Here is a 26,005-nt window from a genome sequence, read left to right as displayed (position 1 = left end):
TTATCGTACAACACCAAACAGAAAAAGTAAATGAATAACAAAACTACCAATTTATGTAAACTCAAAATGTGTTTTGTCTGCTGTGCTTTTTAGGATTTGACAGGAGAAAATATTTGTATATTGGCTAGTACAGCATATTTTTTTCTCTAGCCCAGGATCCAGGGGGAGCAAATGCCCCCCCCCAAATGACGCCCCTGGTCGTTCGCGAACTCATTCAAGTTTATCCCGCTTTACACCTTTAAACCAAAATACTTTTATATACTAAATTATTTGTTTTTTAAGATCTTTAAAAAAGTCTAAAGAGAAATTGGGAAATTTTGTGTTTTGAGGGACAAAAGTGAGAAAACCCAATTCTTACCCCCATATAACCCACCGTAAAGCCCCGTTCCCATGGTGCGAGCGAATTCTGGTTCGCAAACTCATTCAGTTTATCCCGCTTTACACCTTTAAACCAAATTTCATCAAAATCGGACAAAAATTCCTCAAGTTATCGCGTTCACGGACATATATACATATGTATACAAATTTGAACAAATGTTTTTTTTTGGCCTCTGGGACATCGAAATGAAAAAGTAAATCATTCCCGGGTCTAGGTCTTACCGGTATCGTGCCACCTATGGTAATAGCTATAGGGAAATTTGCTAAAACTAGTTCTTTTTTCGGCAGAGCACTTTTTGGTATTTATTTATTTATTTATTTATTTATTTATTTGTTCACGGTATAACACCATTTTTACAGGGTTGACATGCTGATATAGATACAATATTGAAAGATTAGATTGATGAACGAAAAGTGATAAATTAATGAAGGTGAAATGTGAAATACAATTGCTTAGCCTTATTAAATTTTCTTCCCTTCTGCCTTTTCTCATGCTCTTTTACTTTTTTTTGTTATTTTGCAGGACAGGTATCAAAGATTAGTTATCGTACAAAGTTTAGTTTGTAGTCAGTCCGAGTCCACAGACACAAGTGGATAGGTTATAGCTTAGCTTAATTGAGCTCTCTCAAAATATAGGCTTTTACTTATTTTTGAAAATTACAATAGCCTACAAATTCATAGTAGTCTATATCTCACCATATGTCATGTCAAAAATTGTATAAATTATTCTATGTCAAGTCAATGAAATAATAACAACTAGACCAGACCTATTCAATAATATTATAAACTTGAAATAAACAACTATAGTCTGTTGGTGATATGACAGTTATATAGTGGTAGACGGCAGACGACAGATAACAAATCAATGTCAAATTCAAATAATATGACAATACGACGGACAATATGCTAAAAGGCTAAAAAAACTGTGACGACGATGCCACTTGTGTTATATAGCCTACTTCGATGTGCCACACTTGTGGCAAAATGTACATCGAGCAAGTAATCTACAAATTTCAAGAAACTGGCAACCAAAAGGTAAACTAATTTAATAATTATACGTATAATACACAAATTAGACAATACGTCGCTATAGACAATGTCGATGACCTTGACCTGGGGCCTATTTCATAAACAACTACAAACTAATGGGCTCAGTGTATTATTACTATTATTAGTAAATCAGCTGTTCGCCCAATGCAAATCTTATGTAAATTACAAGAACAAGATCTATGTTACAAGTTACAACTTGTAACTTGTAGTTTACGGGTCCCAGGAAGTAATCTTGGAAAGTAAGGGTTGGAATTGGGAAATGGACCATCAATATGACGTCATGGATGGCTCCTGTGAACCTCTCCGGAACGCATCACGATAGATGATAGTTTTGTGACGTCATTATGGGTTTAAATTAGATACCAAATAGCGCTCACGCGAGCCTTTCAAGACCGGAAAATGCCGCGCTTCTGCGCATGCGCTAGTAACTGGTGGCGTAGCAGCAGCTATTTCAGAAAGTCACGGTCACTTAACCGTACCGTCACTACTCACTAACTAGCGTCGTTGTCGTAGAATTTATCTTGACTGCACTGCAACTGCAACTAGTTCCTCATAATTATTATTCATATCGTTTGTTATTATTTGTTATGATCAAGCTATGTCTGAGTTGAAGTTGGGGTTAATGTTATTGATAGATTTTGATTGCTGCTGTGTTGCGGAGGTCATTTATTATCGATGATGTGCTTCTTATTCTTCAATGCGAAGATTCTGAGAAATACGAGTAATGGAAGACATCAATAACACTGGAGTACTTTGTAGTTTATGTGGAAAAGTTTATTTTTAGTTTAAGGACGAGAAGTACAGAAGGATTCCAATTAATAAGCCAGCTATGTTCAACAAGGCAAGGCCAATAATGGTTTTATTCACTAGCGCTTTTGAATGGAAACCTAGTTTCTGAAAGCGCTAGTGAATAAAATAAATTATTATGAATTAGCGTTGTTGAACATTTACATTTTGTTATACATTTCATTATAAGCAAGATGCCAATAAATCTCAAAAAGCTTAGACCATTAAAAATGAAATGAGAATTGGGATCTTCTCTTTTGGAAAACATGTTTGGGTACAATTGAAGATAGATGAATAGATGATAACGGTAACGTAGCCCACCCAAGTTACTTAAAATTTATTTTATAAAATAAAGGAGGTGCCAGAGGTAACAGTAAGTAAAGTAACACATACATAAACATAATCTGTAAAATTCTTCATTCAGTTACAGTAATTAAATGGTTTGGAGTTAAGCGCGGGAGAACCGTTCCAGTTTCAAGTAGATTGTTGCAAGAGTTGCAGTGAAGATACTAGAGCGATTTTCTGAAACAGTTGCAGCTGTTACAAGTGCTACGAATAACGCTTACTTGCGCATGCGCAGACGTGTGGCATTTTCCGGTCTTGAAAGGCTCGCGCGCTCACCCTCTTTTTCAGTAGCAGATTTTTTTTCATTTGCATTAAGTAATCTATTAATTATCAGTCAGGCTGTAGAGCTTACGCTCAACCTTAAACTATTGATTATTATATAGTATATTTACAGTTTATTATTAATAGTCAATGTTTTTGGCCTAACGAACACAAGTAGTCAAGTAGACTTCTCATCTCATTGTAAAATTAAATTTGAAGCTAGTTTTTTGTGTCTAGTTTAATGATGGTGACACAGGTGCTGGTGTTAAGGAAATCTTGTTTCTATTATTTTAGGGTCGTGTTCATCATGTTGATTACTGTTTGGTTGGTTATATAACTAAGGAACGATCCATGACGTAATAGTTAATTATAAAATTAAGATAAATTATAAAATTAATTTTATAATTATAAAATTAAACTGTCATAACCTAACCAAACTAACCAGACTTGCTGATAATGAAAAAAACGAATGTTAACTAAACATGTCTATGTTTACTAATCGAAAACATAGTTATGTTCATAAAATACAATTATAAATGCCTCAAATTCAATTTTTCTATAATAAAATTAAACTATCATAACCTAACCAAACTTGTTGATAATGACAAAAATCGAATGAAGGTCTAATCGAAAAATAACTTAGTTATGTTCATACAATAAAACTATAAATGGCTTAAATTTAATTTTATAATGTTTTAATTATAGAATTAAACCTTCATAACCTAACCAAACTTGCTGATAATGAAAAAATCTTAGACAAAAAGTTATAGTAGCGGGATTCGAACCCGGCACTATCCAGCATCCACTAGACCACCGAGGCCGAGGTCGTGTCACCGTATCGTTGCGGTGATGGTGTTCGAGAGCCAATAGAATTGTTGAAAAAAGTAACTGTTCCCTTTGCATTATTTTGTAATACTTGGAACTTGAACTGTAACGGGAACGGGTTGTGACGTCATTTTGACGTGCGAATAGTCACTTTGTATTATTTTTAGATAGTTTTATTTGGTTAAACCAGGGTTTAAATGACTGAAATAACAACGAAGAGACAAACTGTAAACAAAAAATACTCCCATCACAGCAAACTTGTAGAATAAGCGAAATTCCATCTGCCTGAATTGATTTAAAATTAAATCAATTTAAATAACGTTAAGTTTAACAAGTACCTATGGGTTTGCAGCTACAGGCAGGCTAAAGTGTTTTTTAGTAACATATTAGTAGCTTAGTATCTAATAAATAAATTTGCCAAGTTTGATCAACACATTTCCATAAACAAGCAAACTACAACATATTACAATATTCTCCATAGAAATAACATGGGAATTTTAAATTTGCAATTTTTTTGAATTTTCTCCGTAGCCAATTACTGTATAAAAAGACTTTAGTATACTAAATTATTTGTTGTTTTAACTCTTTAAAAGGGTCTAGAGAGAAATTGGGAAATTTTGTTAATAATAATAACACTGATTTTAGCTCAGTGAATAATAATAAGTTATCGTTTCGTTGTCTTTGTAAAACTTGTTTAACATTAACGTATTTAATTCACAGCGTTAGATACCGGTAATTAGTTAGTAGTTTATCATTAATTGAGATTGGCTAAACTTCCACAATTTTTTATATTCTAGATATCAAATTATTGCCATGACTTAATGAAAATTAGTATTTTTATTATTTTGATCTAATATAAGAATTATTTTGTGAATTCAAATTTCCCGCTTTACGGCGACTAGAAATTTATTACATGAGCCCGCCAAAAGTGAGGGTGTCGACCTCTCCATTTATTGGTTTGCTGCATGGCGTTGGTATATTTCACATCATTCTTGTCCTAGAGGGGTACAGCACATTCAATTCTAACAGCCAATGAAAAGCCAAGAATTCGTAACGTAAGCAATCCCACAATGCACTTCTTCCGTACAGAAGTTTTCTGAGCCTGCGCCGGCGATACCCCCTCCAGCCAAGATTCTTTCTCTTTGCTCACCGGCTTCCGTAGAGAAAGGACGTATAGTGTTTAGTTGTATTCAAGAAAATGGCTGAAAATCAGGAATACGAGATGGGAAACGGAGACTTCTCTCAAGATGTTGGTGGCGAAGAATACCAAGACGACCAGATGAATGGCGACACTCAAAACGGCGGAGGTGGTGAAAATGCTTCTTCCAACCAGGGACCCGGCAGAGACGACGATAGGTAGGATTTAGGCCCATGCTATTTTTAGACCTATACTTTGTTTGCTCTATTCTAAGGATATTTTATGCATTTCCTTTATTCCCGATTCGTAATTGTTGTGTATTAAGTGCATTTTAGCTGATGTAAACGTATTTTCTAATGCTACGCCACAAGCCACGCGCGCGTACTAACTTACTCCATAACTGTAACTTATGCGTCTATTCAGTTACTCATTAGACTTGCCTAACTTAGTTTCTCCTTTAAATTCTGCTTTTCCTTGTCTCTCTAATGCCATTTTTCAGTCATTAGTTTCATAATTAAATTACTAGGCTTTAAAATTAATAATGTAGTTTTGGCTTTGTCCCGGATCGATAGACCTATTAAGTTACTCGTCGAGAGATGGAGGCCAACCCAAGCTTTTGTCCTTGCCGCCATCTTGCAAAACGAATTCATTGTGCGACTCGATTATTAAAACAGGCATATTTCCTGTGAGGTGGATTATATGTTCTTTGTTTGGCCAATACCTTGTTACTATTAGCCTATGTAACTTAAATTTGTTCTCATGAGCCTGTTGGTCTAATTTAATATAGGCTTAACTTAGCCTACTGTACTTTGTGCTCTGTAAGTTACAGTAGGGTAATTTACTGTAGGCCAGTAGGCCTAGCCTATCTTATTTGTTTTCAGTGAGAAAAACTGTTAACAGTTAACCTTAAATGGATACAAGGCCTTGATTACTAGCTGTCCTACACATTGATGTCCTGCTTAGTGGTGTTTGATCCCCCATGGGGTACAGTTTCTTAACTGGGCTGTGCTAATATTGATTGAAACTAGGCCTATCGATTTGATTAGTAAACCTTCATGCGATTTTTTCACTATCAGCAAGTTTTGTTAGGTTAGGTTGTGATAGTTTAATTTTATGAAAGATAGGCCCTATAATTAAAAATATCGATTATTAATCAATATTTTAACCCTCCAAGTGTCCATAGTTTAGGCCTTAATGTCCACCTATTTTTGGCGCATTTGCAAGGTTTTATTAAAACGGATCTGAGAAGCTTAAAACAATGTTAATTCTAATGTTCTATATACCATTTTGTTTGGAAAATCATGGGCTTCAATATTATATTTAAAACATAAGGAACATTTAAAAAAAAAAAAATTTTAGGTAAAAAAAAATATAATTTTGAAAATTTTCAAAAAAAAAATAAGCTTGCGCTCAATGAAATTGTATAAATTATAGGCCTACAAATATTTGAAAATAGCCACTTTGTTCTAAATTTTATGAGGATTACAAATATATAATAATATAAGGAAGTAGATTTGCAAATAAATAAGTTATGGGCAAAAAACAGATTTCAGTACATAGCGTTTAGCTAAGAATGCATAGCCTAACCATAGCTAGGAATCTGGCTGATAATTTACATCAATATCACTACCTACTTCTTCAGGATCATCAACCAGCACTTCAAAACCACTTAAATCTTCTTATAATGCAACACGTATATCACTACTTTTGATTTTTAACACTAAAACAATGATAAACGTAATAAAACACATCAGTCATCGGTCCGAGGGTAACCTAGCTGTTTACAAATACACGCACACGCATGTCAGCTGTCTGCTACAATTAATTACGATCGGCTCAGAGAACGTACAGCGCTGAGACAGACCTCTGGAGAAAGCTTAGAATATTACGGAAAGAACGATACCTAACTCCATGTCCCTTGTCCTTCCAATGCCATAGGATTTTAGGCTAAGCCTAGCATACTTGGTTGTTCAGAATCCTTTGGCACAGGATAAGACATTACTTAACCTTGGTTGGAGTATGACTAAAGACTAGGCCTGTGCCTAAGTTAGGCTTAGCTTGATTTGGAATTCTTTATGTTGGCAAAATTTGCTCAGCCTCTTTATTTATATAGCTTAACTTAACTTAGGGAGACTACCTTTTCAAGTAGGGAAGTGGCGCCTTGGTATTGCTAAACATCTGGTTACTGCTCAAGCACCTGCCAGTCTGTCTGCAGAGAAGGCGGATATAACCGCTTCCCGTCCGGAACATCAAAAACCATACCTAAACTTAAGCGTTTATAAGTTATCCGTCACCCGTCCTTTAAGACTTAACTTAAGCAGATATATCCGCAGGGTGTCTAGTAGTCGGGAATTAGTATTGAATTTCAATATGGTCTTGAAAAGTCGGAATTTAAGTTAGTCTTTATTTTGATATTGAATTAGGGAATTTTCATGATTAGGCCTAGTCTTTATTTTGATATTGAATTAGGGAATTTTCATGATTTTGTCGCCATTGCTCAAGACGACGATCACGTTTACCTGACCGCACAAGACGATGATGTCTACACGGCCGCGGAAGATGTTCACGATAATGCTACGCTCGCGAACGATGACAATGACGTTTCCGGAATCGCGGGGGACGACGATGTAACGTTTCCGTGACCATGAGATACAACTATGACGTTTCCGTGACCGCGGGTGTCAATGTCAATGGTGATGTCTACACAGTTGTTCATGATTTTGACGTTGGAAGTTTTCGTGACGGCGGGAGTCAATGGTGATGTCTTTACAGTTGTGGGAAATAATGATCATTTTGCCACGATTGCGGACGATGATGTTTCCGTGATCATGGGACACGACGATGATGTCTTCATGGCCGCGGGGAATGTTCATGATTTTGCCACGGTCGCGGACGATGACGTTTCCGTGATCATGGGACACCACAATGATATCTTCATGGCTGCGGGGAATGTTAATGATTTTGCCACAATCGCGTACGATGACGTTTTCGTGACTGTGGGAGACAACGATGATGTCTACACGGCCGTAGGAAATTATCATATAGTCCTAATTTTGCCGCGGACGATGACGTTTCTGTGACCGTGTGACACAACGGATGATGTCTACGGCTGCTGAAAATTTTCATGATTTCGTCGCGGGCTTTGACGATGACCTTTTCGTGACCGCGGGAGCTAATGGTGATGTCTACACTGCCGTGACGATGACCTTTTCGTGACCGCGGGAGCTAATGGTGATGTCCACACTGTCGCGGGAAAATATCATAATTTGCCGCTATTGCGGACGACAGCTGTGAGAGATGACGTGTGTCTACATGACCTCGGGGAATGTTCATGATTTTGCCGCGATCGCGGACGACGACAATTACCGCGGCAGACAATGATGATGTCTACTCTCCTGCTTGAAGATATCATGATAAAAAAAACCCTAATTTGCTGGCTAGAATTTTTCATTGCTGCATTTTATCTTTACTTTAAAACCATTATCTATAATACTTTATAATATGGTGTGTGTAGTAAAACCAAATTAATTTAAAAATTTGGTTAAACTATACTAACTCTGTGTCCGTCACCTGTCCGCGAATGGTTAAGTGTTACCAAGTTAACAAATGTGTCCATAGCAAGTAAAGGTCTAACAGGCGGTTCACGAGTACGGGGTTTCGTGGCCCGCGGTTATCGTTGATCTCGACCAATTTTAACCGACGGTCAAAAAATGGGTTCACGACATAGAGCGTTAGCCGAGATCAAGCTTAGCCGAGACCAACGCTGGCCGTCGCTCAAGAGCAGGGATTAACTGGGAATTTTCGTTGGGAGGTTGGCAACAGCCACCTTCCGGGCCGCTGCTCGCGGTCGACGAGCCCCAAAACAAGAGGATGGCAATGCGTCATAATGATTGGTTCATAAATTATTATAATTAAACAGAGTATTTACTGATATCGTATAAAAGGTTGTGGACTTGCACTTGAATTCATTTTATACTAAAGTTAAAGGTTACTCAATTTATCATTGAATTATGAATAATACACTTTTACTGAATACATTGAATCGGGAAAATGCAATTATGTTTTAAAAAAAGTTTATAAAAATCTTGGTAATGTTTTCAATAAAATTCGATTACCAATTACGTTCAAAAATAAGACATACTTTATCAGGTTTGCAGTGTATCCAAACGTTCAAATTATTTAATATAATGACTGCTCTTTTCAAAGATTTATGAATATCTGTTAAGTATCAGTAATTTGTATAAAAAATAAATTTCGAGCAACAACTGGCTATTATAGGAGCCGAGATGCCTTCATACGTATACAGTAATAAACGTAAATATAAAATGGCAAACCTACAATAACATTTTATGACACCAAGATCTTTTAAATCGGTTCACAATTGGGGCTACAAACAGCAGGCCGAAGAACTAAGCCCCTAAGAACATTTGCGCGTGCCAGACGGGCAGAGCGCAGCCCTAAGCATGAGAAAACAGGTTATAATTTAAAAAATATTCTGTTGTAATACAACGTTTTGTATATTTAACTATAGAATTGATCTTTTACCTCAGCAAATTAAAGCAATTTATTGTAAATCCCGATATGACAAATATTAAGACATTATTCAGATGAAAAGGTCTTTCTTTAACAAATCTTAAATCATAAACATAATAATATAAACATATAATTTAAAACATACTAAATAAAATTTGGATACTTAAATAAAATGACCTATTTTTTATATGAATTTTATGGCGGAACAAAAATTGAACTAATTTTATACAATAAAAAATCTTAGACAAACCTAACAGTGTTTGATGGAACAATTTTTATTTTGATATTATTCAGCTGAAATAAAAGGATTCAAAATTGCTAAAATAAATATAAAGAATTTACAAAATAAGATTCGATTGCAATTTAAATTTATATGAATATGTTAAGCTATTAGTTATATTTTTACTTAGTAATAATTAATCAAAATGCCTCAACAGTTACTTTTTACGATGTTTTGCATGTTTTGGGCTATCAGTAGTAAAAAAAATAAAAAAATATATATCATGTTGAGGGTAATGAAATTGTTCGGAATTTAATGGCAAATCCGAATATAACATTCTTTTTGCTAACAAAAAAACAATAAACGAGCAAATTAGATAATCCCGACATGATGTCACCTTAACCCTGCCTCCTAGCAGGGTTAAGTTGAAGACCAAAACCATTGTTATTTACGCCCGAGATTATCCAGTTTGCGCTAGACCATGACTCGTGAACCCGACATTTGGCCCGGGGTTTTCTCTAATTGAACCCGTGAAGCCGACTTTTTGCGCTCGGGTTTATCCCTGTCATAATTGGGTGAAGTTTATCTGTCTGCGCTCGAGCGCGGGTAACCTCGTACTGGTGAAGCCGATTTCCAAGCCGCGGCGCAAAAAACCGGCTATAACTGGATTTTGCGCTCGAACTAAGGATAACCCGTGACTCGTGAACCGCCTCTAAATGTTGGCCCATTTCATTGTGCAATCGCAGGGTTTTATTTAAACTTGCCTTATCTTAGAAACTTAAAAGTAAGTAGCCTATGGGTCATTCCATATGAAATCAACCAAAAAAAAATTATTTTCAACCTGACCATCTTGGATTTTGATGAAATTTTGCATACTTGTAGTATTTTGAGTCCTGAATCCAAATATGTTTTTTAAAAAAATCTATCTTTTGTAGTTTTTATGATATAAATATTTGAAAATGGTAAAAATTGGCGTTTTTTACCGTGCGCGCAAATCTAAAATGTTGTCTAGGATGAGTTCTATTGGTCCTATCAAGTTGTACAATGGCTCATTTTAAAGAGGATTCAAATGCCTTTAATCTGATACCAAACTCAACCTACTTTGGTAAAAATTAATTTTTTTTTGAAAATTTCAAAATATGTTTTTGAAAAATATTTTAAGATAGTGTTTTTTGAAAAATTTGAAAATTACATATGTTAAAGAATGTAATCTAGTAAGTACATTATAAAAATTTCAAAATGGGATGATAATGGGGTCAGCAGTTATGATAAAAATACTTTACTATGGTTCACTGTTTCCAAGCATTTTGGCGCATACAGCGTGTAAGTACTAACCTAAATGTATCATTAAATAAGAGTCTATTAATTATATGATTAAAATTAAAAATATCTGCCTATATTTGAATTGTGTATGTCATATTTTGCTATAAAATAAACTAAATCTAGCAAGTAAACAACTTTATTCAAGTTAACAGAGTTATTTAAATCCACAAATCAGTTTTCACTATAAATATTTAAATTGTTAAAGTGAGAATACATTATTTATACTTATGAGAAGACATTCCTCAAAACTAAATAAATATCATGGAATATTATGTATAGTTTCAATAATAAGGTTACTACAGGATTTAAATAGATTGATCACAGTAAATTGTGTAACAAAATTATACATGCTTGTTTGACATGTCTCTCTCTTGTCCCAAGAGGAAAGACAAGCAAACATGGACCAATGGGTTTTGGTTCAGGTTCGTCAGTCTTTTCCAGTTAGTTGTGTTGCAACGATTTACTGTAATCAATCGACAAGAGGAAAGACTGACAAACATAAGTTAGACCTGTGTACCTGTCAAACAAATTACAACTTCTCAAGACTGGGTCGCTACTGCCGAGGTGGGTCGCTGCGACCTGATAGTGTAAACGTAAAGTGCTTCACAATGTGATTTTGCACAGATCTAGTGGCTGACTAGCGTCTCTAGCCTAGTGAAAAAGCAGACTTAAAGATTGATTACAGTAAATCGTTGCAACACAACTGGATATTACTGAGGAACCTGAGCCAAAACCCATAGGTCCATGTTTGTCTGTCTTTCCTCTCGTGACAAGAAAGAGAGACAAACAAGCATTGACAATTTTGTCACAAAATATACTGTGATCAATCTATTTAAATCCTGTAGTAACCTTATTATTGATACATAGATAATATTCCATGATAATTATTTAGTTTTAGGGAAATGTCTGCTCATAAGTATAAATAATGTATTCTCACTTTAACAATTAAAATTTGTATAGTGAAAACTGATTTGTGGATTTAAATACCACAAACCACTACCACATTTCTGTATAACTTCTATTTTGATATGTCAAAAATTAAAAAAAGTTACGGAGAATTTTCAAAATGTCCGTCCGGTTATTTTTTAACTTTGCAAGGGTAGCCTATTTTTTAAATAACATAGCAGTCAAATAAAGGAATTGGATTATGGCTGCTAATAATAACTAAAGCTCAAAACATCTGTTTTCATTAGAAAAATCATTTAAAAAAATAACACTTAGGCCTAAAACCCAATTTTTTTTTCATGTCCGGGAAATTTTGCTCCAGAACTAAGGGTCGCGACGCCATAAGTAAGGGTCAGCAAATCGGGTAATTTTTTCTTTCTTTTTTTTAAAGTTATTACTGCTTATAAAGTAATCAAAGCAGGTATTTTCTTAATCCCAGATAAATGGGCTATTCAATTAAGTCATAAATCATAAACTTACTGGGTTTGCTGTAGACATGGAAGTTTGGACGACTTTTTTTTTTACAAAAAAATTTCAGTGAAAAATAAGTATTTTTGTAGAACCATAGTATGCACTATTAAATATTTTTTTAAGTAGAGTATATTTATCTGGGAATAGAAAATTATAATAAACATTATCATTTAAAGATAAAATTATTATGAAAAAAATAAAATATGAAATGTGGAAAGTTTATTCAAAGTAGCCCCCATGTTCAAAGGTTGACGGGAACTCTGTTAACTTGAATAATGTTGTTTATTTGCTAGATTTAGTTTATATTATAGCAAAATATGACATACATTTAATTCAAATATAGGCAGATATTTTTAATTTTAATCATATAATTAATAGACTCTTATTTAATGATACATTTAGGTTAGTACTTACACGCTGTATGCGCCAAAATGCTTGGAAACAGTGAACCATAGTAAAGTATTTTTATCATAACTGCTGATCCCATTATCATCCCATTTTGAAATTTTTATAATGTACTTACTAGATTACATTCTTTAACATATGTAATTTTCAAATTTTTCAAAAAACACTATCTTAAAATATTTTTCAAAAACATATTTTGAAATTTTAAAAAAAAATTAATTTTTACCAAAGTAGGTTGAGTTTGGTATCAGATTAAAGGCATTTGAATCCTCTTTAAAATGAGCCATTGTACAACTTGATAGGACCAATAGAACTCATCCTAGACAACATTTTAGATTTGCGCGCACGGTAAAAAACGCCAATTTTTACCATTTTCAAATATTTATATCATAAAAACTATAAAAGATAGATTTTTTTAAAAGCATATTTGGATTCAGGACTCAAAATACTACAAGTATGCAAAATTTCATCAAAATCCAAGATGGTCAGGTTGAGAGCCTAGTTGATTTGATATGGAATGACCCCTAGATAGTGTTTAGTATTTTGTTTTGTTAATCATCAGCTTCAATATAGGTAGGTTTGGTAGGTCTAGGAAAAACTTAACTTGTATATAGGCTACATATATATATATATATATATATATATATATATATATAAAACAAGTTAGTTGCTTGGTGAAGATGTAGGTTTCTTTAACATTTTGCCATTTTGAAGTGTTAAAAGAATTAATTTCTAAAATAAAAACAATTAACATAGGTATCAGTTAACTTATGGATTGAATGTCTTAACTTAAAAACAGTCGATGGAGCGTGAAAGCCGTTTCTTGATACCAAACAGAATCTTTAAATAGGCTTAATTCATTTCAGAAAGTTTGGTTAGGTTAGGTTTAGTTTAAAACAGTATAATCTCACGATCTAACTTTTATAGGCTACTAAGTCAAGTTGTGGGCAGATAGGCCTAACGTAAAGGTGATTTGCTAAAATGAAACATGCTTTTTGTTTGCAGTTGTATGCTAAGCTGTATGCAGGCATGTTATCGTAATAACATTGTAATGGTTTTACAATTAATTAAGTAATTGATGAAACAATTAAAGTAGCGGACTTTGAACTAGTGATGCGATCCTGGGCCAGGAGCATGGGCCCTATAAGTAAGTAGGTATACAATTGTGAATGTGAAAATGTCAGCAAAGTTTCGTGGCCAGAAACAATTCTCATTATCGGCAATGAACAAATCCAACCCATTTTACTTTGATAATGTTTTCAATCATGAGATATGGTCATCGTGTTGTGGCTAACGCAAGAGTTTATCAATATGTCGCTGTAATCGTTAAAGATGATCACAATGGTGCCGTGACTATGGTTAACAGTAAAAAATCAGTTAGGCCTACCACGATAAGTATACAGGGTGTTAGTAAATTATTGTCTGGACACATTTTCTGGACTTGTTCCTTGGGCTAAGACAACCATAAAATGCCATATAAGTATTAGTCTAAAATGTCTAGATTTCTGTTTGTCAGTTTGTTTGTGATTTTTAATAAGAACTATTTTATATCTTTGGCATTTTTCGAGATATAAATTTTTAAATTAGTATATAAATGTGTATTTTAGTAGGTAAAAAGAACTTACAAAGTTTAGTTCAAATAGGCTATCTCAAGCTGTTTCAATATGGCGGCCATTTAAAATCTAAATGCCAAATTTCATTAAAACCGTAAATATGAAGAAAATATTTCTTCAGATCAAAAAGATAGAGAATGTAAATCCAAATCAAATGATGCCTTGTTTGCTAAAATCGGATGACAAACTAACAAGCGAGTTATCAGTTTTGTTCTACATTCGGTTACTCAATTTTATAGGACTTTAATATTAGTTGCCATTTACAGAACAGTAATGGTAGTCTTATTAAATTGCATAACCGAATGTAGAAAAAAACTGATAACTTGGCTGTTTGTCATCCAATTTTCACAAACAAGGTCTTATTTGATATTGGATTTAAATTCTCAATCTATCTATATATTAATAGGCAAGCATGTTTCTTTAAAACCTTTTTTCTCAGCTCGTGTGTATCGTAGGGAAAATCTACGCATACCGTTAGAAAGCTATTTTCCTGTAGGTGTGCAGAATCCCTTTATAAATTAAAATAGGCTCAAAAATAAGCACAAAAAATGAATTTGAAATTTTAAAAAATTAACATGGGTCTTATGGGTTGCTATGGTGATGACGAAATAACAACAAAATATAAACAGAAAATCAAAACAAATGGAAGACATTCCAATCACATGTTTTATTTACAGTGTGGGGTGAAAAAAGAGAATTTTGCACAAAACATACTTTTGGTCGATTTTTCGACCACGGGGCGTGCTCTCGTCTTTTTTATTCTAAGAACAATTTTCTTAATATTTGCGGGTTTTATGAAATTTGGCACTAAAGATTTCAAATAGCCGCCATATTGAAATGGCTTGAGATATTGGAATAAAACTTTGTAAGCTCTTTTTACCTAGGTACTAAAATACATGCCTATTACTTTTATACCGATTATGTTTGTCTTAGCCCACGGTAATAACAATAGTAATTATAAAATGTCAGTAAGTAATATTAATTGATAGGCAGGTCATCTATACTTATTTAATACGCAAGCAGGATTTTTGTGACAATTACTCCTCCGAAACTACTGAACCGATTGACAAATTAAATCCTAGATGAGTGAGGGTCGCTGGGCTGTTAAGTTAGGGGACCGCTGATATGTAGCTTAGGCTAGTGAAACTATGAATCCATTGAGTTAACTTAGGCCATCATATAGGCCTACAATGTCGTTAGAATTGCATATTAAATTAGAACTGTTAAGCGTAACGTGTAACACATAACACACTATTGTTATTATAATAAAGTTGCAAATTTAAAGTAGTATTAGCTGTTGTGTCATAAATTTGGTGCAAACTTGAGGCACATTCACTAACGTATACCTCTACTGACTGGTTGTAGCACTATTGTAATTAGCTCCCACTGTCACCGAGATACATTTATAATATCCTGTGATCATGGCAAAATCGTGAACATCTGCTGATGTAGGCATCATCGTCTTCCGCGATCGTCTAATTTTCACAGGAACTTTCCTCTGCAATCGGATGTATTTCTGACTTGGTGCTTGAGCTTTTCGATGCTAGTATTTTGTACAGAAATTACTTTGACATCCAATCTGCTTAGAGTCTATGGATTTTATGTGGAACCATCGATGCGGTGTCCCTATTACCGTTGTTTATTGTGACAACAACTTGCTCCCGCATACAGCGTAAGATCGTTACCCTTACCTTCGTCATTAAAATATGTAAATAGCCCATGATTGTGGAAAATCTTGTATGATTCCTAAATTTAATTTTTAAATTGTGAGTAAGGACCCTTGTGAATTTTACTGCGTACTCTAGTTACAATAAACAATATGCTCGCATGTTTCCAACTTAATGAAATAAAAGTAAGTGTTAAATAGAAAAGTATTGGAGTAATCATTAATTACAGTAAGTGGGTGTAATTAATTATTGTAATCATTGGAAATGGTGTAACCGTTAAGAAGAGGGCCTCCTACAATTGGTTGTACACTTCCGGTGATTTGTTATCGCCTAGCACTAGAACCAGTTAAATATTATTTTGCCCACCGTACCACAAGAGAAGTGTTGTTTGTTAAAAGTTATTTTTTAATGTGGAGTTGCTTTGCAAACATTGTAATGGCCACTTTAATTTTTAATTACTTCTAGCCTTATTGTAATTTTTTTTATCTGATTCGAGAAATCTAGTTTAGTTTAAAACTACAACTTCATTTATATAGTTCTCACTGGAAATGGCTCATAACTTATACACTCTCACCTAGTGTTTTTATACTGTAGTCACTGATTACTGTGTCTCCAGTGAGTCATATTCTGGCACTACACTCAGTTTGAAGCAATTTGCATAGAACTGAATTTTTAAATTAAAAATTCTTTGAGAAAGGAGTACCTATAAAAGAAAACTTAAATATAGTTCATTACACACATTAAGCTTGAGATATGGTCAGGTTAAAGTGGCTAATCAGTTTTACACTACATTTGAATAGCTACATAATATAGCCTACTGTTAATTATACACCTTCAACATTTCTTTAAATTAATATCATCTGTAGGCATAAAAGCTGTTTATCTTAGCATTGGAGGCTCTCGTTAAGTTTTTCTCGTTTTCTATTTTAATTTATTGTGGTTGTATCTCCAAATAATAGTTACATCACTGTTACTGTGGTGTTTCTGTGAAATGGGGCCAATGGTGTACTACCAATATTAATCTATGCAAATTAAATAGTGAACAATAATTTCTCCTTTTAGAGCACAAGTAGCCTGTAGAAACTTGACACGGCCTAGACATCTTTAGATCCATTTTATTCCCAGCTAGTCCTATGCGACTCTAACTTAGTAAGTTGCAGAGTTGTGGGCCCATTTTATTTTTAAATAAAATGATGCTTTTTTTAAATTTTTGTAGGTTCATTAGTTTTGTAGACCCTCAAACCCAGATACTCTTAATAGTGTACCTATATGCTGGAATAATGTTGATATATTTCCAACACGAGTGCTTTGCTGGGATAAAAACTATTTTATGTGCCCTTTTTTAACCATAGATATACCGGTACAATCTTGTTATTAATCAGCAATGTTGTATAGCTTTCTTTTTAGTGTCAAAACTATTCAGGAAGTATTATATAAAATTGATTGTCGGATTTATTTGTTAGGCCTAATTAGAAAAAAATATTCTTGTAAGAATTGAATTTTTCTAGTGATTATATGTTTCACTGTGAGTAGAATATTTGTTTTTATTAATCAATTTACATCTTGACAATAAAGTTACCTAAGTTAAAAAAAAATTGAAAACAAAAAATTGCATTACATTGACATACATGTCCTTATTACTTAGGGTTCTCTAAGTAAATCGGGGGTACTGAGTAGTTAAACCCATTTAGACCTTTTTTTAATTTCTCTCTGTAACAAGATAGAACTAAGTTATTTTTATCTGGTACTTTGATTGTATTCTGTACCATTTTAAAATACACTTAAGGTATGTAGTTAAACCTTGGCCTAAAGCGTTCCAATAATCCATTGGCTTTGGCCTAATTCTATACATTTAAACTCATTTTGGCTTGTATATTAAATAATAGAATTATATTGCTTTAAATCTTGTTATTGTCTATTATTATTATATCTGCAATTTGTACCACAATGTTATTGAAAGGGTTTTTGAATCTTTCTATATTTATACAAATTACAGTTTTGAATGAGATATTTTTTAGCAACATTTTTCTCACTCAAGGTTTTCTCTGAATTACAGGAATGTTAATCTTGTTATTTTAATCATTTTTGCACAACATCTAAGTGCTCATGGTTCCTAGATTTCTATATAGGCCTATTTAATTTGTGTGCATAGGCCTAGATGTCAAATCTGTATATTTTTATGTGAACAATTTTCAGTGTTAATCAGATTCTTTCTGGTGGTTTGTTAGTTTCAACCATCTTTGTTTTGTAGGAGAGGCTGAACTGATTAATTGAGTCTCCTAATGTGGTCTTAGAATACATGAAGACACTGGGCGTTTCATATGTATTTGGTTAAACTCTACTAGATTAGTGAAAGCTACACGAAATATTTGTAAAGTCCAAGAGTCTAGAAACTAAAAGTTCCATTGCTCCTAAAGATCAGAATTTGTTGTACCTACTACTATCTTAATCGATTGATTTGTCTTTTTCTTGGCTACATGTGACAAGCTTAAAATTTTCACTAGGTGATACACGTGATATGTTGGTAAATTTCATTTCTGTGATATAAAAGGCTAGAAATTAGTTTCATACTAGGATACATTTTCTCTCATTAAAAATGTATCAAGAACAAAGATGGTTGATACTGGCAAACAAGTGCAACTAAACCATCTAGGTATATTTGAATAAGTATCTTAATCTAGAGGTCTGTGATTTTGACTACAACTTTTTTGTTCGATGGAATAACTTGGGTTTTGGTGACCTTCATAAACATTGTTTTTAGTTAATAGCGATTAATTAAATTATATTGCTGAAATATACCCTTGATACAAAGCTTTAGTTCTGCTCAATGTGTCAGTTTTTTTCAATAATGATTTCCTTGACAATTCCGAAGTACAGTATAGAGATTGAGTTTAGTCACCATGTTGATGACACGTTTAGGTTAATTGCTTTATCCCCCTGTAGGGACCCTGGATATTTTATATTTGAGTGCACTAACCTGCATTCCTTTCCCCAGGTGACATGAAGCTGTTGGGACGCTGGCTACTGTGGAACGCCCCCATGGTATTTATTCCTGGGAAATTAGCATTAAGTTAGAAAATCTTGTGGCCATAACTTTATTCTAACAAGTAAAAGTTTTCCTTGTTTGTTGGCCACAAGTTAAGCTAACTTAAAGTTGTCCAGCTTCCTCGTACAGTTACGTTGATCATTTAAACTCTTTGCAGATTCCAAATGACGAGTTGATTCATAGTGGAGCTGTTAAACTATTCACATAGAGTCTAGAAAAATGTGTAATTTTGATTGTATTTGTACAGTAAATTAAATGTTTGTTTTTAGTTAATTGCTTTTGACATTTTGCTTTTTGATCCTCAAATTTTCTCACTTAATTTTTAGGAGTAAGGGGAGTAGTTTTGTCCTGTCCATCTTTAAAAATAGTGTGTTATCCTTTAACATGTGGTTCTTGGCAAAAAGTTTCTCACATACGGAGTTTGTTCCCTTTATTAATCGCACAGGATTATCTTCATTTGAGTTCTAGCTGGAGTTAAAAGTGTTCAATTATCGGCTGCAAACTTGGCTACTGTTCAATTATGAAACGGCGTTGTCACCTTTATCCCAAATTGCAAGATTCTCTGCTGATCGTGCGCTTCCACTAATTAGTTTCTAGTTGATTCAGAGTGTCTTGTTAGTTGTCTCCCTGAGAATGGAGGTTTATGGTTGTTCATTGTTGTAGTTAAGGTCATTTGGTACATTTTGTTATTATAAGTTGTAATTTTGTGTAAATTCTCAACCATTAGAGGAATTTTTTTGTCAAAAACCACAGTTATTTTTGTATTCTTAATATTCACTTTATAAGTTTAGTACTTTTATTGGGATTAGAAAAATTTCCATTATCTAGATAGTTAAAACCTATCAAGGACATTTAAAACATTTTTTACAACTGTTAAAAAAGATGGTTAAGGACAAGACTTCTCACTTGTTTTATTTGAAATATCCTCTAAGTTTATTTTTTGTATTTACAGGAAATTGTTTGTTGGAGGATTAAGCTGGGAAACGTCAGACAGTGAGTATTTTGTTTGTTTCATACTTAATTCTAATAATTGGTTGATTTTACTTAGGCTAATTTAAATTTATTATTTACATGTATTCAGTGCCATCTTGAACTGATAAGGGATTCTGTTTTTGATGCTAGATGGCCCTGATAAAGCCTACGACATGTTCTGTTTTAAATTGGTGAAAATTGTATAGGTTTTAGCCTAGTAGATTTTTCTTCAGACAATTTTTGTTGGCAACGCCCCTTACAATTATCATCTGTTTCTTGTACATAAGGCCCAGTTTATGAACCAAGAGCGCGAGCGGGGCGATAGCGGGCCCGCTCCCTCTGTGAAAATTTTGTCAAAATTGTGGTAGCGATAGCGGTTGGTCAACGGAGAATGGAAGGGGGACACAATCTTGCCAACTCAAACTCTGCCAAAAAATTAACACAACTATTTGTCCTAAGTGCACGTACGTGTGGGTCAAGTTGGCAATCCTGGCTGCAGCCGCTCCCGCCGTGCATAAACAGTCTCATTTGACTCAATGTAGTTGAAAACTGCTCCATCCAAAGCAACCGCTGCAATTTCTAACTACACAGCGGGCGAATTAGAAACCGCAGCGGGAGGTCAACCGCTATCGCTGTTCGTGCATAAACAGCCCCATTTAACTCAATGGTGTTGAAAATTGCTCCTGCTCTTGGTGCATAAACGGGGCCTAAGCTGAATGATGGAAATTGTAAGTGTAATAAATTGTTAACAATTTAAGGGTAAGGTTGATCTGTTGTAGTCTCCAGTTGATACAACATCGGCTGCTGATACAACATCCAGTTGATACAGGGTGTCCCGGAACTCTACCAAAATTTTTGAGCATTGTTCCTGAGTTAGAAACATATGTAAATACCAAATTCAAATTGTCCGTAAGTCCTTATTTACTTAGTCAGCTGCCATTTTTTCTTTTCATTTATTAATTTTTTTCTAAAGAATGGTTTAACGTACGAAATTGAAACTTAGCACAAACATTTATGACAACTAGACAAAGCTAGTAAAAAATTATGACAATTTTCCAAATTTATTAATTAAAATGGCGGCAATTTAAAATTTGGTTTCTTAAATAACTCAAAAACCGTTGATTTTACAAAAATTTTACAAGAATAACTTTTATAGGCAATTTTATTACAAATTGATCGGACGGTCCAATCTTAAAAACTAAGGTATCGATCGATTTGTAATGAAATTGCCTTTTAAAAGTTATTCTTGTAAAATTTGTGTAAAATCAACGGTTTTTTAACTATTTAAGAAACAAAATTTTAAATGGCTGCCATTTTGTTTTATGAATTTGGAAAATTGTCATCATTTTTTGCTAGCTTTGTCTAGTTGTCATAAATGTTTGTGCAAAGTTTCAATTTTGTATGTTAAACCATTCTTAAGAAAAAAATTAATAAGTGAAAAAAAAACAAAATGGCGGCTGAGTAAGTAAATCAGGACTGCTGGAAATTTAAATATGGTATTTACATATGTTTCTAACTCAGGAACAATGCTCAAAAATTTTGGTATAGAGTTCCGGGACACCCTGTATAATAAACAACTTGGGGCAATTTCTGTTTGTCTGCAAGTTATTCTGGTTTTCTTTCACGATAATGATTTTGTAAAGAGCTTTGTCATATCCTTTTTTATTTTAATTAATTAACATTCACTGTATTGTATGATAATTGGTTTGGTCACTAAACTTGTTTTTATGATTGCAGAGGAACTAAGAGATCATTTTGGCAACTTTGGTGAAATAGAAAGTATCAATGTGAAGACAGACCCCAACACTGGCAGATCAAGGGGATTTGCATTCATTGTATTTAAAAGTGCCGAAGCAATCGAAAAGGTAAATTTGTTGTCAGCTTAGTACGTATCAGAATCAGATCCATTACCTACAACATGGCCTACTTTAAATCTCATTTTAGTAGAATTTCATGTTTCAAAATCACAGTTAAATGTTTATTTATTTATTTTAACGGACATCTCCATTTTGAATGTTTTTTAATGTTTGTTTCTGTTTGATAATAGCATTTAAAACTTTAATAAAAAATTTAAAATGTAAAATAAAATAGCATTAAAGACCTAAATAATGTGAAATTAAATTTTGAAGAATGTTTATAAGACCAATATGCAAACAAAATGATGACAAATATATTCCAGTTCTGCTACTGAAGCTAATGATGCTATATCCACAACTGATGTTGCTTTGGTTCAAAACAAATTTGGTTTTATATTATTCAAGCTAGTTAACATTTTTACTGTGCTAGTGATCTTTTCCCTTTAACAAATATATTTTCAAGTACGCTATTGTACAAAGTGTTTGGGTCAATTTAAATTTACAAATTTATTCAGTTTATGTCTCCTAATAAATTTAATGATATTTTTTAGTAAAATACAAGTCATAAAAAGTCTTGTTGTCATTCAGTTTTTGAAATAGTATTGCAAAATGTACAAAATATCAGTAACGCTTTTTTGTTAGCCTATAACATACATACATTTTTGTAAGGTAATAATGTAGGTACAATCGTACGTTACGTACCAATTTCCTTAATAGTTGAGGACAAAGGCAAACTATGATGATAGTTTATCTATACAGTTCTGCTACTGACAAATTTGATGATATTCCACGACTGACTGTTTGCTTTTGTGTAAAAATCTGGTAAATAGGCTACCTTTTTTACATGGTTTTGTTTTCAAAGGCTTAACCATCCTTTTGGTTAATTTCCCATAAATGTAATATAATCTCACCATATGTCTCATGGTGGGACATGCTAAAATTTCTTTCTTAACAATATTGTAGAGAGCTTTAAATAACAAGTATTGTAGTAAGCTAATTTTGAAGTGTTGTAGGTACGTTTAATGGTTTCAGAGAAAGTTTTACAAGACTACAAATTTAAAATTCCCATGTTCTTAAATAGAGAAGTAAATTGTTGTAGTTTGTTTCTATTTATAATACACAAAATGTACCTACAATAAATATCTCTTTCTAAATTGATCTGCCAATGGTCAATCATTAAAGAGCTAAGATCAAAGAAGAGCAAAAAGCAAACAATATGATGATAATTTTTTTCCAGTTCTGCTACTGAAATGTCTGATGATTATCCACAGCTGAATGTTTGCTTTTTGTGTACCACTTTGTTCACTAATTTCACCTTTCCACAGATTGGCTTGGATTGTATTGAGACTAGGGTATTAACCTTCCTTTGGATTTGCTATTAAATATTTTATTTTATTATTTCTAGGTCCTTGCAAATACGGAACATGTCATCAACAACAAAAAGATCGACCCAAAGAAAGCTAAGGCAAGGCATGGAAAGATCTTTGTTGGAGGTCTATCAACAGAATTGTCAGATGACGACATTAAAAACTATTTCTCTCAGTATGGCAATGTAAGTGTATTCAACTTAAACTATATGATGGCCTTTTGGACCAAAACCGAGCCACCGATTAGCCATTGGCTTAGTCGGTGGTCGTAGCAGACAAAGTTAGGGCCACATGGTCCTTTCTTTAGGGTGTTTGGTAGTCAAAAAGTATTGAATCTCAAAATGGTCTTGAAAAGTCGGGATTTAGTCTCTATTTTGCTATCAAATTCAGGAATTTTCATGATTTTGCCGCAATCGCGCAAGACTTTTCTCATTTACGTGACCGTGTAAGACGATGATGATGTCTTCAGGGCCGCGGGAGATGTTCACGATTTTGCCACGATGACGTTTCCGTGGCCTCGGGAGCCAGAGCCAATGGTGATGTATACACATCTGCGGAAGATTTCATTAGAAAAAAAAACCCAATTGGCTAGTTAGAATTTTTTATTGCTGCATTTTATCTTTACTTGAAAACCACATTATCTTAATAATACTTCATGACATAATGACAGGGGTGTCTGTAGTACAGTGGACTCCCTCCTAACCGGACCACACTCGGCGGGAATAACATCTCTTTAACCGGACAATTTTTATCAGCACATGGCTTAACCGGACTAGATCAGCAGGAAGTGTTTAAGGGCGTACTGAGACGACTGTTCAGTGATCACGTGTCTAAATAAATTATCTCCTAAATTTAAATAAGTTTTTGGGGACGTTGGTTTAACCGGAAAAACCGTTATCCGGACAGGCCTCGGTCCCGAGGAGTCCGGATAAGAGTGAGTCTACTGTATAACCAAATTATTTAGAAAATTAGGTTAAACTACAAAAATTGGTATCGGTATCAAGAATCGAGAATTGATAAATTTTGGTATCGACACTCACTAATTGTTTAAAACTAGTCTTGATAAGTCTGGAATTAGTCTTGCATTTTCAAATTGAAATAAACTAGCCACCCTGTTTCTTTACATCTAAGCCTCGGTCACACTAGGCTGTTTGGCAGCCACTGGTAAACATCGCCAGCACCCAGCGGATCTGTAGGGTTCACATTATAATTACTAGCTGCCAGTAAAAGCCGTTAGTTTTTAGACATCACCACTATTCTTTGACTTCTTTACAATTTAAACTTCACGTATACTTTCTCCACGTAATCACGTATACTTTTTTCTCTTTCATAAGACCAAAGCTGATTTTATTCTTCGTTCTTCAAGTCTTTGACTTTGATATGACTAATTATAAGCTGCGGCTTTGGTATTCCTGTCAATGTAGTTGGTAGACTAAGCATCCCTCAGGCAAGGATAATTTTGAAATAAATCTAGACATGTTACAATGTCCTTTCCTGACCACTTGTTGGTGTCGACCATGTTTAATATTCACAAACATAAGTATAAAATGCATTACAATGAAACTAACATTGCATAAACAAACAAGAAATCTAAACTCATGTTAGTTTACTAGCCTCTTATGAGCTTAGGGGTTCACATTGGCTGGCTGCCACCAGCGAGGAGGTCACGTAACTGCCAGCGGAGGGTAGGCAGCGCTGAAAAGTTGAACATGTTCAAGTAATTACATAGAAAAACATGTTTGTTTAACCTTACACGCAGCTGATTTTAATTAAAACAGTTGAATTTAGTTTCATTCAATGAAAAAATTTGCTTGCTGAGTTATCAAGGTTAATAATAATAATGTCTTTTTGCTTTTGGACAGTTTTACACTGTATAGCAAGTGTTAAGAATTAAATATATAATTCAGTTTAATCGAGAGACTAAGGTGAAACAGACAATTTATTTATAAAGGTTTGATTGAATTTTTAACAATATTTAACACTATTTTCTTTTGCTTAGTTAATCATAATTTGCTCGTATCTTTATTTAAAGTATATTTGTATTTTCAGATTGTTGAAGTTGAAATGCCTTATGACAAGACGAAAAACCAAAGAAAAGGATTCTGTTTTATCACATTTGACTCAGAGCAGGTTGTCTCTGAGCTTCTGAAAACACCCAAGCAGTCAATCAACGGCAAGGAGGTAAGTTGAAGCACTCAGATTTTTTACTTTATAAGTTTTCATTGTACATTTCCCACAACCATAAAAGTGACATAATGTTGGGTATTACTGTATAGCTTTGTTTGAGTTTAATTCATTGCAAAAAGTTTTTCTTAAACCTAATGTTTTATTTTTGGTTGTTCAGGTTGATGTGAAGAGGGCAACACCCAAGGCTGATGGCATGGGGGGTATGAGAGGAGGTCGTGGTGGCCGAGGAGGCAGAGGCAGGGGCCGAGGAGGTAAATGCACGGGGAACCTTTGACTACTCATAGAACTAGATACATACTGTCCATTCTCAAGTGCCGAGTTGTAATGGACGTAGTTGAATTGAACCGCCAAACTAGTGCGCTGATAAAAATCGTTAATTACTGTTGAATATGCCAAATTTTCAATAGGATAGCTTATTTTTATCTTTTATGCCACATGTCATGTCAACAATTAAATCCAGTAATAATAACTAAGGGAGGAAATACAATTTTGGACAGTGGCTTGCACTTCTGTTTTAGATATGAGCACACTTTCTAGTACAGAAGTGGGTGTCTATTTAATGTCCAGCTGTCACAGCGAAATTGTGTTGCAGCCCATTCTCGTAATGTTAAAAAAAT

The 26,005-nt window shown here is 33.9% G+C and overlaps 1 protein-coding gene across 6 annotated transcripts in view; it reads left to right on the top strand.

Moving 5' to 3' along the window:
* Window positions 1–4,762: 4,762 nt before the first annotated feature.
* Window positions 4,763–26,005, top strand: part of LOC128987018 (RNA-binding protein squid) — a 31,112-nt gene continuing 9,869 nt past the window's right edge. For 5 of the 6 annotated variants that reach the window (XM_054407667.1, XM_054407665.1, XM_054407664.1 and 2 more), the window contains exons 1-6: window positions 4,764–5,001; window positions 19,959–19,999; window positions 21,716–21,843; window positions 23,240–23,386; window positions 25,251–25,382; window positions 25,546–25,639. In XM_054407667.1, the coding sequence (XP_054263642.1) occupies window positions 4,844–5,001; window positions 19,959–19,999; window positions 21,716–21,843; window positions 23,240–23,386; window positions 25,251–25,382; window positions 25,546–25,639 (700 nt within the window). In that variant the 5' untranslated portion in view covers window positions 4,764–4,843. Of the gene's footprint in view, window positions 5,002–19,958; window positions 20,000–21,715; window positions 21,844–23,239; window positions 23,387–25,250; window positions 25,383–25,545; window positions 25,640–26,005 lie in introns of all 6 variants that reach the window. The other variant, XM_054407662.1, reaches the window with a different exon arrangement.

The sequence above is a fragment of the Macrosteles quadrilineatus genome, unplaced genomic scaffold (assembly GCF_028750875.1).
Source record: "Macrosteles quadrilineatus isolate MER2022 unplaced genomic scaffold, UCM_ALF_1.0 Scaffold_2__2_contigs__length_208266976, whole genome shotgun sequence".
Classification (NCBI taxonomy): Eukaryota; Metazoa; Arthropoda; class Insecta; order Hemiptera; family Cicadellidae; genus Macrosteles; species Macrosteles quadrilineatus.
The sequence above is the reverse complement of the archived record's forward strand: the minus strand, read 5'-3'. Positions and strand labels throughout refer to the sequence as shown.